At 48.4% G+C, this 13,052-nt stretch overlaps 1 protein-coding gene across 8 annotated transcripts in view; it reads left to right on the top strand.

Annotated features, from left to right (window-relative positions):
• mast2 (microtubule associated serine/threonine kinase 2) overlaps positions 1-12,531 on the top strand; it is a 164,947-nt gene extending 152,416 nt beyond the window's left edge. For 6 of the 8 annotated variants that reach the window (XM_036969242.2, XM_036969239.2, XM_036969241.2 and 3 more), the window contains 6 exons: positions 4,944-5,153; positions 5,409-5,635; positions 5,865-5,987; positions 6,081-6,220; positions 6,368-6,558; positions 6,677-12,531. In XM_036969242.2, the coding sequence (XP_036825137.2) occupies positions 4,944-5,153; positions 5,409-5,635; positions 5,865-5,987; positions 6,081-6,220; positions 6,368-6,558; positions 6,677-8,775 (2,990 nt within the window). In that variant the 3' untranslated portion in view covers positions 8,776-12,531. The remainder of the gene's footprint in view (positions 1-4,943; positions 5,154-5,408; positions 5,636-5,864; positions 5,988-6,080; positions 6,221-6,367; positions 6,559-6,676) is intronic. The other 2 variants (XM_090232065.1, XM_090232064.1) reach the window with 1 other exon arrangement.
• Positions 12,532-13,052: the final 521 nt, after the last annotated feature.

Below are 13,052 nucleotides of genomic sequence, written 5' to 3'. Positions count from 1 at the left end.
CCCTACCTTTTTGATAAAAAGATGATTACTTGTTAAACAGAATCTCTTTCTCTGAGCAATTGTATTAGTATAAAATATGACAATTGTAACGGTTGTCGTTGCATGAAGGATCGGACCATAGCGCAGCGTGGTAAGTGTTCATGATTTTTATTTACACTGAACACTAGAACAAAATAACAAAGTGAGAAATGAAACCGAAACAGTCCTGTCAGGTGCTGAACACTAAACAGAAAACATTTTTTCCCTACTAGCACTGACTTTGCTGATGGCTACTCTATTGAGGAAAAATGTACTTACTACGACTGTGATGTGTGTGGTTGGCTTAACCAAGCTGTCTTAAGATGAATGCGTTGTAAGTCGTTCTGGATAAGAGCATCTGATAAATGATTCAAATGTCAATGTTTTGGTTGTGTTTTGGATTATATTTTTCACAATAGAAACTGAATGGTGAATAATAAATTGTGCCATTTTGGAGTCACTTTTATTGTAATTAAGAATAGAAGATGTTTCTGAACACTTCTACATTTGCCATTTTAGTCATTCAGCAGATGCGACTACATTTAGTGCATTCATCTTTTTATGGGAGGGGGAGAGATAAGACAGATGTCTTATTTAAAATTCTTATTTAAGATGCTCTTCTACAATCATGTGGATGCTACCATGATTATGGATAATCACGAATGAGTCGTGAATCATGACGAATGAGTATTACAGAGGCACAAAGGTCATGCCCCCCCAAAACATTTTTAGTTTGTATACTCTCAACTGCATCTCACTTATCATTATTCATGATTCATTCATGATTTTTTTTTAAAGCATGGCATTATCAGGATTCATTCAAAAGTGTTCCGAAACATCTTATCTACTCACTTAAGTCCTATTCACACAGGTTATGTCATTATTAACCGGGCATGTCTGTTTCTCCAGAGGATGATCCGGACAGGATTCGTTTTACCAAACTGCCCCCGTCTAATTATTTTTATCTTCTCATTCAAAATGTACCGTTATTGCTACACCCGCAGTAACATCTGCTAAATATGTGCATGTGATCAATAAAGTTTGATTTGATTTGGAGTCTGTTCTAGGCTTGAAGACATTTCAACTTGTGGCCTAATATTGTCAATAAGAACCATTCATTCATTCATTCATTCATTAACTGACGTATTTTTTTGAATTGATCAATTCATTGGCGCAATATCAGCCACTTAACCTTTTAAAAGAGAAATGGGCACTGAGAAAGTTGACAGATCATTCATCTGTAGGCTATGTGCATAGCACTTTGTTTTAAGCATCATTGTTCCCGTGTTCAAATCAAATACATTTCTATTTGTCAAATGCGCCAAATACAACAGCGAAATGCTTACTTACAAGCCCTTAACCAACAATGCAGTTTTAATAAGTGTTAAGTAAAAAAATAAATAACAAATAGTTGAAGAGCAGCAGTAAAATAACAGTAGTGAGGCTATATACAGGGGGTACCGGTACATAGTCAATGTGCGGGGGCACTAGTTAGTTGAGGTAATTGAAGTAATATGTACATGTAAGTAGAGTTAAAGTGACTATGCAGAGATAATAACCAGAGAGTAGCAGCAGTGTAAAAGAGGGGGTGGGGGGGTCTGGGTGGGGGGGGGGCATTGCAAATAGTCTGGGTAGCCATTCGATTGGCTGATCAGGAGTCTTATGGCTTCGGGGTAGAAGCCTGGTATAGAGGTCCTGGAAGGCGGGAAGCTTGGTACCAGTGATTTACTGGGCCGTACACACTACCCTCTATAGTGCCTTGTGGTCAGAGGCCGAGCAGTTTCCATACCAGGCAGTGATGCAACCCGTCAGGATACTCTCGATGGTGCAGCTGTATAGCTTTTTGAGGATCTGAGGACCCATGACAAATCTTTTCAGTCACCTGAGGGGGAATAGGCTTTGTTGTGCCCTCTTCACGACTGTCTTGGTGTGTTTGGACCATGATAGTTTGTTGGTGATGTGAACACCAAGGAACTTGAAGCTCTCAACCTGCTCCACTACAGCCCCGTCGATAAGAATGGGGGCGTGCTCTGTCCTCATTTTCTTGTAGTCCACAGTTATCTCCTTTTGTATTGATCACATTGATCAGGTTGTTATCCTGGCACCACACGACCAGGTCTATGACCACCTCCCTATAGGCTGTCTCATCGTTGTCGGTGATCAGGATGTTGTGTCATCGGCAAACTAAATGATGATGTTGGAGTCGTGCCTGGCCATGCAGTCATGGGTGAACAGGGAGTACAGGAGGGGACTGAGCACGCAACCCTGAGAGGATTTCCGTGTTGCGGATCAGCGTGGCAGATGTGTTGTTACCTACCCTTACCACCTGGGGGCGGCCCGTCAGGTAGTCCAGGATCCAGTTGCAGAGGGAGGTGTTTAGTCCCAGGGTCCATAGCTTATTTATGAGCTTTGAGGGCACTATGGTGTTGAACGCTGTGCTGTAGTCTATATATAGCATACTCACGTAGGTGTTCCTTTTGTACAGGTGGGAAAGGGCAGTGTGGAGTGCAATAGAGATTGCATCATCTGTGGATCTGTTGGGGCGGTATGCAAATTGTAGTGGGTCTAGGGTCTCTGGGACAATGGTGTTGATGTGAGCTATGACCTGCCTTTCAAAGCACTTCATGGCTGCAGATGTGAGTGCTACCGGTCGGTAGTCATTTAGGCAGATTACCTTAGTGTTATTGGGCACAGGGACTATGGTGGTCTGCTTGAAACATGTTGGTATTACAGACTCGGTCAGGTTGACAGGTTGAAAATGTCAGTGAAGACGCTTGCCAGTTAGTCAGCACATGCTCGGAGTGCACGTCCTGGTAATCTGTCTGGCCACGCGGCCTTGTGAATGTTGACCTGTTTAAAGGTCTTACTCACATCGGCTATGGAGAGTGTGATCACACAGTAGTCGGGAACAGCTGATGCTCTCATGTGTGCTTCAGTGTTGCTTGCCTCGAAGCGAACATAGACGTTATTTAGCTCATCTGGTAGGCTTGCGGCTCTTCTTCCCTTTCCTGTCGTCTGTAATAATTTGCAAGTCCTACCACATCCGACGAGCGTCGGAGCCGGTGTAGTACGATTCAATCTTAGCCCTGTATTGACACTTTGCCTGTTTGGTTTGTCGGAGAGCATAGGGTGGATTTCTTATAAGCGTCCAGATTAGAGTCCCGCTCCTTGAAAGCGTCAGCTCTACCCTTTAGCTCAGTGCGGATGTTGCCTCTAATCCATGGCTTCTGGTTGGGGTATGTACGTACGGTCACTGTGGGGATGAGGTCATCGATGCACTTATTCATGAAGCCAGTGACTGATGTGGTGTACTCCTCAATGCGATCAGAAGAATCCCGGAACATATTCCAGTCTGTGCTAGCAAAACAGTCCGGTAGTTTAGCATCTGCGTAATCTGACCACTTCCTTATTGACCGAGTCACTGGTGCTCCCTGATTTCGTTTTTTGCTTGTAATCAGGAATCAGGAAGATAGAATTATGGTCAGATTTGCCAAATGGAGGGCAAGGGAGAGCTTTGTACTGTGTGTACTGTGTGTGGAGTAAAGGTGGTCTAGAGTTTTTTTTTCCCTTCTGGTTGCACATTTGCACATGCTGGTAAAAATGTTCTTCCCCAAACTGTGACCAGCACCTGTTAAACACTGTAATACCCCTCAAAACACAGCAATGTCAGTTCTCACTGGATCAATATTATCAGAGGACCTTGGAGTTTGCCAAAAAACAGTAGGTTATTCTGTCTGGAATTATTACTCTCCCGCCATGTGAAAATGACTGACATGACAGATTCTCACGTGACTAAAATTACAGATGTGGTGTTTTGTGCTCATGCACATAATTACTCTACCCGACCTCCCCTAGTAAAACGTATCCCGTTCAAATGAAGCTTTAGAAATAAAATTACTCCAGTCATTATTCAGTTACTATTTGGCAAAATACACTGAGTGTACAAAACATTAGGAACACTTTCCATGACATAGACTGACCAGGTGAATCCAGGTGAAAGATATGATCCCTTATTGTTGTCACTTGTTAAATCCACTTCAATCAGTGTAGATGAAGGGGAGGAGACAGGTTAAATAAGGATTTTTAAGCATAGAAACAATTGAGATATGGATTGTGTCTGTGTGCCATCCAGCGGGTGAATGGGAAAGACAAAATATGTACGTACCTTTGAATGGGGTATGGTAGTAGATGCCAGGTGTATTGTTTTGAGTGTGTAAAGAACTGCAATGCTGCTGGATTTTCCCCCGTTCAACAGTTTCCCATGTGTATCACGAATGGTCCACCACCCAAAGGACATCCAGCCAACTTGACACAACCGTGGGAAGCATTGGAGTCAACATGGGACAGCATCCCTGTGGAAGGCTTTCGACACCTTGTACAGTCCATTCCCCGATGAATAGAGGCTGTTCTGAAGGCAAAAGGGGGTGCAACTCAATATTAGGAAGGTGTTTCTAATGTTTTGTACACTCAGTGTAACCGAAAACAAACTGCCATCCCAATGAGTTGCAAGGCATAATGGACCACTAGTTAGAATATATTTTATTTAGCAGATTATTTCATCCAAAGCAACTGACAGGCATGCCTGCATACATTTGACATGTGTGTGGTTCCAGGAATCAAACCCACATTCCTGGCATTGCAAGTGCCATGCGCTACCAACTGAGCCACACAGGGCCACAAATAAAAAAGTGGCATTCTGAACTGTCACCTCAGGAAAAATTTGATCTCAAATCCAAAATGCTGAGGTATGGAGCCACATTTTTGCTTCACTGTCCAAATAAATATACTCTGCAATATATTTACATATTGAACACTGATTTATAGGTGCACTTCTATTTTTTTGTTGCTATATACCTGGTACTCTGTTTTCTCTATATTTACCTCTCTATTCTTTTCCGCCCTTCCTCGCCCCTCTCTCTCCATAGTGGGTAGTTCAGGAGATGTGTGGGAGCGTGGTACAGTGTCGGGAGCAGACAGCTCTACCTCTACCCCTAAGGCCATCAGTGACCTGGCAGTTCGGAGGGCCCGCCACAGACTGTTGTCTGGAGACACGGACAAACACACCCAGTCCAGACCCCTCAACAAGGTCATCAAGTCTGCCTCTGCAACTACGCTCTCACTCATGATCCCTCCAGGTACACATGGGGGTGTGTGTGGGGAGGGATAATTAGTGTGTGTGTGGTGTGGGCGCGTGTGTGTGTGGTGTGGGTACTTTTTTTCGTGTGAGTGTTTCTGTTTGCATTTCTTTCTGTTTTGAGGTTATTGGTTCTTGGCCTTAGCATTCAGAACTTGAGGTAAAACTGTTGGTAATATAATACAGGTGTGTATGTATATACTCTATTTACTACTGGTCTGCTCTCCCTATCAAATCTCCTCTCCCCTCTCATTAGACCACCATGGAGCCTCCCCATTGGCCAGCCCCATGTCACCCCACTCCCTCTCCTCCAATCCCTCATCCAGAGACTCCTCCCCCAGTAGAGACCTTTCGCCGGCCGTAGTCAACATCAAACCCCCCATCATCATCCACCGGGCGGGCAAGAAGTACGGCTTCACCCTGCGGGCCATCAGGGTGTACATGGGAGACACGGATATCTACACCGTACATCACATAGTCTGGGTGAGTAGTAGGCCCAAACAACACTGGCTGCTTTACGCTTATTGCCTTAAACTAAAAGAGATTTTACACTACTGGTTATCCGGTTCTTCATCCGATTCAAAGACAGAGTTACCAGTGAGTTGCCAGTGATATATTGTATATTTTCAATCTCTCTGCCTCTCTCTCTTTCCATTTTTCTCTCCCTCCATCTCTCTCTCTCTCCCTCTCTCTCCCTCTCTCCCTCTCTCAGCATGTGGAGGAGGGTGGTCCTGCCCATGATGCAGGGCTGAGAGAAGGAGACCTCATCACTCATGTGAACGGGGAGGCTGTCCACGGCCTGGTCCATACTGAGGTGGTGGAGCTCATCCTCAAGGTGCGCGCACACACACACACACACACACACACACACACACACACACACACACACTCTAGCTCCTATCTTATACGTGTTGTGTCTTACCCTCAGAGTGGTGGTAAGGTGTCCGTCTCAGCCACGCCCTTTGAGAACACCTCCATCAAGGTAGGCCCCGCCCGCAAGACCAGCTCCAAATCCAAGATGGCGCGTCGCAACAAAAAGACCAAGACCAAAGATGGAGGCCAGGAAAGGTTGGTCTCTTAGCTGAGTGATCTCACACACTTCCCATGCACCGTTCCTCTCAGAAGTCAAGGTAGACGGAACATAAATTCTGTTAAATGGATTGTTTGTTTGTGTCTTTTAAACTCTTCAGCTGTGTGCGTGTGTGTTTCCATTAGCAGCGGCAAGAAGAGGAACTCTCTGTTCAGGAAGATCACCAAGCAGGCGTCTTTGCTCCACACCAGCCGTAGTCTATCCTCTCTCAACCGCTCCCTGTCTTCTGGAGAGAGTGGACCAGGGTCCCCCACACACCTGTCCCCCAGGTCACCTACACCTGGCTACCGCTCCACGCCTGACTCTGCACACTCTGGTAAGATACACACACACGGGGCCACAAACACAAACCTTGCACAAGGTCTTGAAAAGGTCATAAAAGGTGATGATTATAACTGCGTAAAGGTCTGACTGTGTGTGTTGTGTTTTCTCAGTAGGGGGAAACTCGTCTCAGAGCAGCTCTCCCAGCTCCAGTGTTCCAAACTCCCCAGCCAGCTCCGGTCACATCCGGCCCAGCTCCCTCCATGGCCTCGCCCCCAAGCTCCAGCGCCAGTACCGTTCCCCTCGACGCAAGTCAGCCGGCAACATCCCCCTATCCCCCCTGGCCCGCACCCCCTCCCCCACCCTGCAGAGCACCTCCCCCCAACGTTCTCCCTCCCCCCTGCCCAGCCATGCTGTGGGCTCCTCCTCTATGGGCCAGTCTTTCCCCGTGAAACTCCACTCCTCCCCTCCTCTGGTCAGGCATATCTCCAGGCCCAAGAGCACTGAACCCCCCCGCTCCCCACTCCTCAAACGAGTACAATCCACCGAGAAGCTAGCCTCCTCCCTCTCCTCCTCCTCCTCCTCCTCCTCCTCTCCCTCTGCGTCGGGGGCCGGAAGTGACAAGAAGCTGCCTGTAGCGGTGACAGGACGTAAACACAGCCTGGACATCTCCCACCAGGAGTTTAAGAAGGAGATGCTTCAGAGAGACCCCAGTCTGCAGAGCCTGCAGGAGTCCGCTGGGGAGAGAGAGGGGGTGCTGGGGGTGGGGACAGGGGTGGGGGGTCGCGGGGGCCCCGTGGAGAAGGGCAGCCTGCAGAAACACCCCTCCTCCAGCAGGAAGCTGGGGCGTCAGGAGGGGGACGTCGGACCGGCAGCCGGGTCCCTGGGGCTGGCCCCCGGGAAGAGCAAGCTGAAGGACAAGCTGTCAGCCATTAGACAGGACCGGGCTGAGAGGAGGGAGTCACTGCAGAAGCAGGATGCTATCCACGAGGTGGACTCTTCAGAGGACGAGACAGACGAGGGGTCGGAGGACAGCCAGGACGGGAGGGGCAGGAACACCTGTACTTTCACCCCGCCGCTGCTCCGCCCCACCTCCGTCATGGCCACCGCCCCCCGCACTGGACCCGGGGGCACCCTCCCCTCCCTGTGTCTGTCCCCCTCCTCCACCCTGCTGCCCAGCAGAGCCACCATACCCTCCACAATCCCCGAACACAAGCCCACTCAGAGTGCTCCTTCGCTGGGAGGGAAAGACAGCGGCTCAGCCTCCTCAGATGACTGTGGGAGGAGAGAGGGGAAGGCTCCAGACGCCAGCTCCAAGTTCACCCAGAGCCCCCTGTCCAGCACCTTCGCCACACCCGGCAGTGCTTTCATCTCCATCAGTAAGGACACCTTCCTGAAGCCTGCTGCTCCATCTTCACATCAGGAATGGAGGAGCCCCAAGCTACCTGAGCCCAGAGGGAAGAGCAGTAGTCCTGGGTTATGGAGTGAGGAGAGAGACTCTGGCCTGGAGGCCCCCAGATCCAGCCCCACTGGATCCATAGATGGCAGATACATAGCCCACACACCCATCTCTTCCCCAGGCATCACCAAGGAGAAAAAGGAGGCCGACAACCGGAGGCAGGCTGCTGCTGCCGCCGCCGCTGCAGCCTACGCCACCCCAGCCTACGCCATCCCCAGCCCCCCAGCCCAAGTGTCAGGGTCAGAGAGTGGGGTGGATAAGGTTGTGTCCCAGCTAGCCACTGTGGCTAAGAGCTTCCTGGTCCCCGTCAAACTCACTATCCCTGGGGCCAAGGAGGCTTTTGAGAGGGCCAAAGACCAGAACCAGAAACCCTCCGACCCCCCTCACCCCAAGGCCACACCCGACTCACCCCTTACCACTACCACCACCACACCCCTCTCCCCCTCCCCCTTTAGACACCCTGCCCCTCAGCCACCGCCCCGCCTGTCCTCCCAGTCTCCCTCCCGGCAGCCCTCTTACAAAACTGAGCCAGCCCCCCCTCCCCCTCCACAGAGGGCCTCCCCTCCTAAAGACTGTGCCCCGGGGCCCCAGGCCCACCCAGAGAGGCCATTGGTGGGGTTACGAGGCAGTAGGGAGACTCCAGCCATTACAGCTGTTACTGCACCAAGGCAGGGGCCCACCAACACACACACCCAGACCCCTACTGCAGCCTCGGAGCAGCGCAAGAGGCCAGACCCAGCTGCCCCACAGAGACCCAACCCTGCCTCCGCAGCCTCCACCCCACAGGACAAAACCAGCAGCAAGAAGACGTAGCAGAAAACAAGACTCACAAAACACCCATGACAATACAGACTGCTGTCACGAGATTTTAATCTTAAATCCACAAACAACTGCATGTTTGGAAGAGAATAATAATTTATTCAAAACTTTTTGCAACACACAAATCATTATGAGGGAGAGCAAGAGCGAGAAAGAGAGAGCGAGAGAGAGAGTGAGATTGGGGATAGATCTTTGCCCTGACTGTGTATGTCCCAGAGGCATCCAGGCTCGCCGTGCCTCTCTTGTTCTTCTTATTCTGTGTTTTATCATTCAGACATGGATTAATGTTCCTGTGAAATCAGTCTGTGTTTGTTTCTCCCTGCAAAGAAACACAGGGGGGGGGGGGGGGGGGGGCTAGAAATAAACCGTGTTAGTTCACTGATCCACAGGGAAGGATTAACAAACGCCCGCACTAATGTTTTTTTCTAGTAAACTGCCTCGTTACCTTTCCCCTTGTAGTTCCAGTAGTCCGACGTGTGTTCTTAGCTGGCCAATAGATCAGGTCGTGCCTTATAAACAAAATGGCACCCCACCCCACCCCACCACTCCACCCTGCCTGCCTGCCTGCGTGTGTCTCCAGTCGTCCGTGACTGAAAAGGGTGTATCTCAGCAATAAAAGTAGCGTGTGCTTCGCTATCAGTGTAAAATACAGAACAGTCTGTTAATGAAACCATCTGCATTGCTCACGTTTACACACTCAGCAGTTTACAAAAAGGCAAATTACATTGTGTATTATTATTATTACTCCCTCGTGGCCTAACGCTGCACTCTGTCTCTCTAACAGTATAATACTGCAGGCTGGCTAGAGAACCCTCTCGTCCCTGTGTAACACACTATTAATGAAGCGGCTGTCAATGTCTCCTAAAGCGGTGTTTTTGTGTTGTATATCATAGCGCTCCACGGTAAACTCCTTCCCCATCCGCTCCACTGGCCCTTCCATGACTATAGCTGGACCCGCCAAGTGTACCCGAATAGAGCGCTATGTGGGTGTGAGCATGTGTCGTGGTGGCTAGGATACCTAGCCTAGCCATTCACCTTGTAGCTGCATGATAGCCTCACCAAATCCACACCCCCTGACTCAAGGGACATGTTTTTTAAATGATAAAGGAAAAGTAGGATGTTCATATCACAGCCTTTACATAGGATGGACTACAGGTGAGGTGGGGAGGTTCCCGGTGATCCGGTCACAGACTGCCCTGGGGACAACTGGTCGATCTGGTCCCTGGTCTGATTTGATCGCATCTTGTTTGGTCAACCACACAGACCGACGCGGTGATGAGATCAGAGTCAAGTGGTTAAAGATGAGGTACCGTCGGATCTAGTAAAAGAGATTTGGGTTTGTGTACCAGGCAGAAGCTCGATTACCCAGACTCCTCGGTAACCGAGGCAAGGAAGTCAGCTCACAGGTCTGTTTACGGGCCAGTCAAAAGTACTACAGCAGGCACACCAGCTACCTATAAACTGTATTATGACAACCAGTGGTTTTCCACATCCATGGACCATTATCTTTATTTCTAGCCCCTGCGCACTCTGTTTTTATCAGCCACTAAAGGTGTTGATTTGACTTTGTATCTGGACCAACTCGCTGTGTTCTCTGTGTTACGCCTCTTGTCCTGTAAAGCTAGCAGACTTTACTTTCTATATGCGTGCAAGAGTATGTATTGTCGTCTGGCTGTCAGATGTATATATACGAATATTTAAAGGTCTGTTTTTGTGTGTGTTTTAGTTAGGGTAGACTTTGTTAGTTACCTGTTAGTACTGCCTGTCCCTGATAGGCCTGATGCTCGACTGATGTCTCAGTTGGCCTATAGGGTCGGGACGGGCCAGTAGGGGGGTGGGCTTTGCACAACCCTTTTTATCTCTGTCAAATGGAAACTAAATAAAAAAGGGCCAATCAGATCCCTGGCTTTTAGGTCAGCCACGACAATGTCGACCAATCAGTGAGCTGAACACCCCTATGATCTTGTGTGCCACTGCTCTGTGTGTGAGTGTTTGTGAGTGTGTCTGTTAGTGTGCAAAGAGGGGATGCTTTCACGGTGCAAAACTATGGCCATGTGACTACCTACATCGTACATCGAAATTATTTTTGGTGTGCGAGTTCAAATCTCCCTCCTATGCGTGTCGGTCCACAGTGTGTCCTGCAAAGTTTACGTTGCTGTTGGAGATGTTGCAGAGAGCGGCTCTGGGATGACTGAGGGTGAGACAGGACGATATCTGTCCGGTGTCCTAAGAGATACTGTAGAGGTCTGTGCTGTCAAATACCTAACCCCAGACAGACAGACAACCCCGTTGACTGACTGACTGTGGCTTCCAATCTGTGTAATATGTTTACATGTTGTTCTTCTATCTTTCTCATCCGGAGTCCTCCGTGCCACTTGCAATCCACCCCTGTAACAGAGAGTGATCATTATCAAAGCCGACAGCCTTTCCACATGCTAAAGTTTCCCCGGATTATACCAGGGTGACGAGCTTGTCCTGGTCTTTACATGCACATTGTAATGTAAACCTAACCACTGATGTACCACAGACAATGTTAATGTGGAGGAACAGCACGTCATGTTTAAAGGTTGGGCCCTGGTCAAAAGTAGTGCACTATATGGGGAATGGGGTGCCATTTTGGCAACGTCCTAAATCACCTGCAGTGCGAATAGTTGTCTCCTCTCGTGCAGAAGGATCGAGGTGAGATAGGTAGATTAGTTGGTGAGGTATAGGCCTCACAGAGAGCTACCTGCTGTCATTTGTCACAGGGACATATCGGCCAAGCTTAGCGCTATGATTTAACCACTTGCATATTACCCAGGCATCCTCCCATCTGGTAGGCTCTGCAGGTGGTCCTGTCGTTATTGCTACATGGACAGCTGCTATTCTCTCTGATCAATATGAGTGCCATCCTCCACCGCCCGGCGCCAGCCTCACCATCCCCTGACAGCAAACACTTAATGTTGTATCACACACACACACACACACACACACACACACACACACACACACACACACACACACACACACACACACACACACACACACAGTCCCATGTGTGATGATGATCGTCCGGCCATCTGTCTGATAGTCAAGTCAAGTGTCAGTTTCCCTGGTGGAGTCATTAATCTCTAGCCCAGGGCTGTGTGCTGCCCCATGCTCCTAGCACACACACACACACATACACACACAGCAAATTCAGCCAAACAAAACACTGCCTACGCCTAGCCTGGGACCGTCGCCTCCAATTTTCAACTAGGCCTCCCCCAGAGCCCGAAGCCACGGTAACCACCCGCCATAGGGGCACTCCCTCTCTCTGTTAACCCTGTGTGTAACCTCCACCCTGGACCTCACAGTGTTTTAACCTAACTAGATCTCTAAAAGACGGAGATCCATCCAGGATGTGTTTTTTACTGTATCCGCAGTGTGGCAAAGCCCATAGCAGTGTCAGGGCTGTCCACCGTCAGTGGGTAGAGACCAATGCCACTCAACTGAACTGAAGGTAGAAAATACAATTGACTCTATACTACGGACTGGACTTCTGGGGGGTTTTCTCGGCCAGTATTTTAATGGGCGTGTGTGATCCTTTGTGTGTACAGTGTGTTTGAAGCTGAAAAGTGTGAAGGAGAGGAGTGAGGGTTCAAAAGGGTAAAAAAAAAAAGATTGCTAGAGTAAAGCCAGTGCAATATCTTTTTATGTTCTGTTGTGGTAAACGCATGTTGTTGTTGTTAATCCTACCTTATCTTAATAATAAAGTTTTTTTTAATGTAACTTTGTTGTGATATGCGATTGTTTATTATTGTCATTATTTCCTTATGAGTATAGTATGAGATGATGATCTGTGGTGCGTAGTGGGCCTCTGGCACAAGATAAATACAGTAAGTACTCTTCATTTTCACCAAAATGATCGACAATGCCATAAAACAATGTATTGTCGGGCATTTGACACCATAGTGCTTTTAATATTCATAGAAATTCCCTTTTACGGCATCTGACACAACAAACTGAAATCACCATTTGGATTTTTACCTCCAATGAATGTTAGACGGAAGACGAGTGTTGATAAATGGATGACAAATGAAACCGTACTCCTGTCCCTGCCACCACTTTAATAGATTACACATACGCCTCTTTACCAAGGTAGCAGCCCTCTCTCTTTCTCTGCTCGGGAAAATCTCGTAAAAAAATCGAATCATTACAACTGCCCTTCCTTCTGAAGCGTTTATTTTTAAAGCCATTTGTCCCAGTCATGTCCACTGTTCTCCGACGGTTAGAAATTACAGTAAATTATC

Source organism: Oncorhynchus mykiss, chromosome 4 (genome assembly GCF_057628025.1).
Source record: "Oncorhynchus mykiss isolate SJ-2025 chromosome 4, ASM5762802v1, whole genome shotgun sequence".
NCBI classification, from domain to species: Eukaryota; Metazoa; Chordata; class Actinopteri; order Salmoniformes; family Salmonidae; genus Oncorhynchus; species Oncorhynchus mykiss.
Note: the sequence above shows the minus strand (reverse complement) of the source record. Positions and strands in the feature narration are given on the sequence as shown.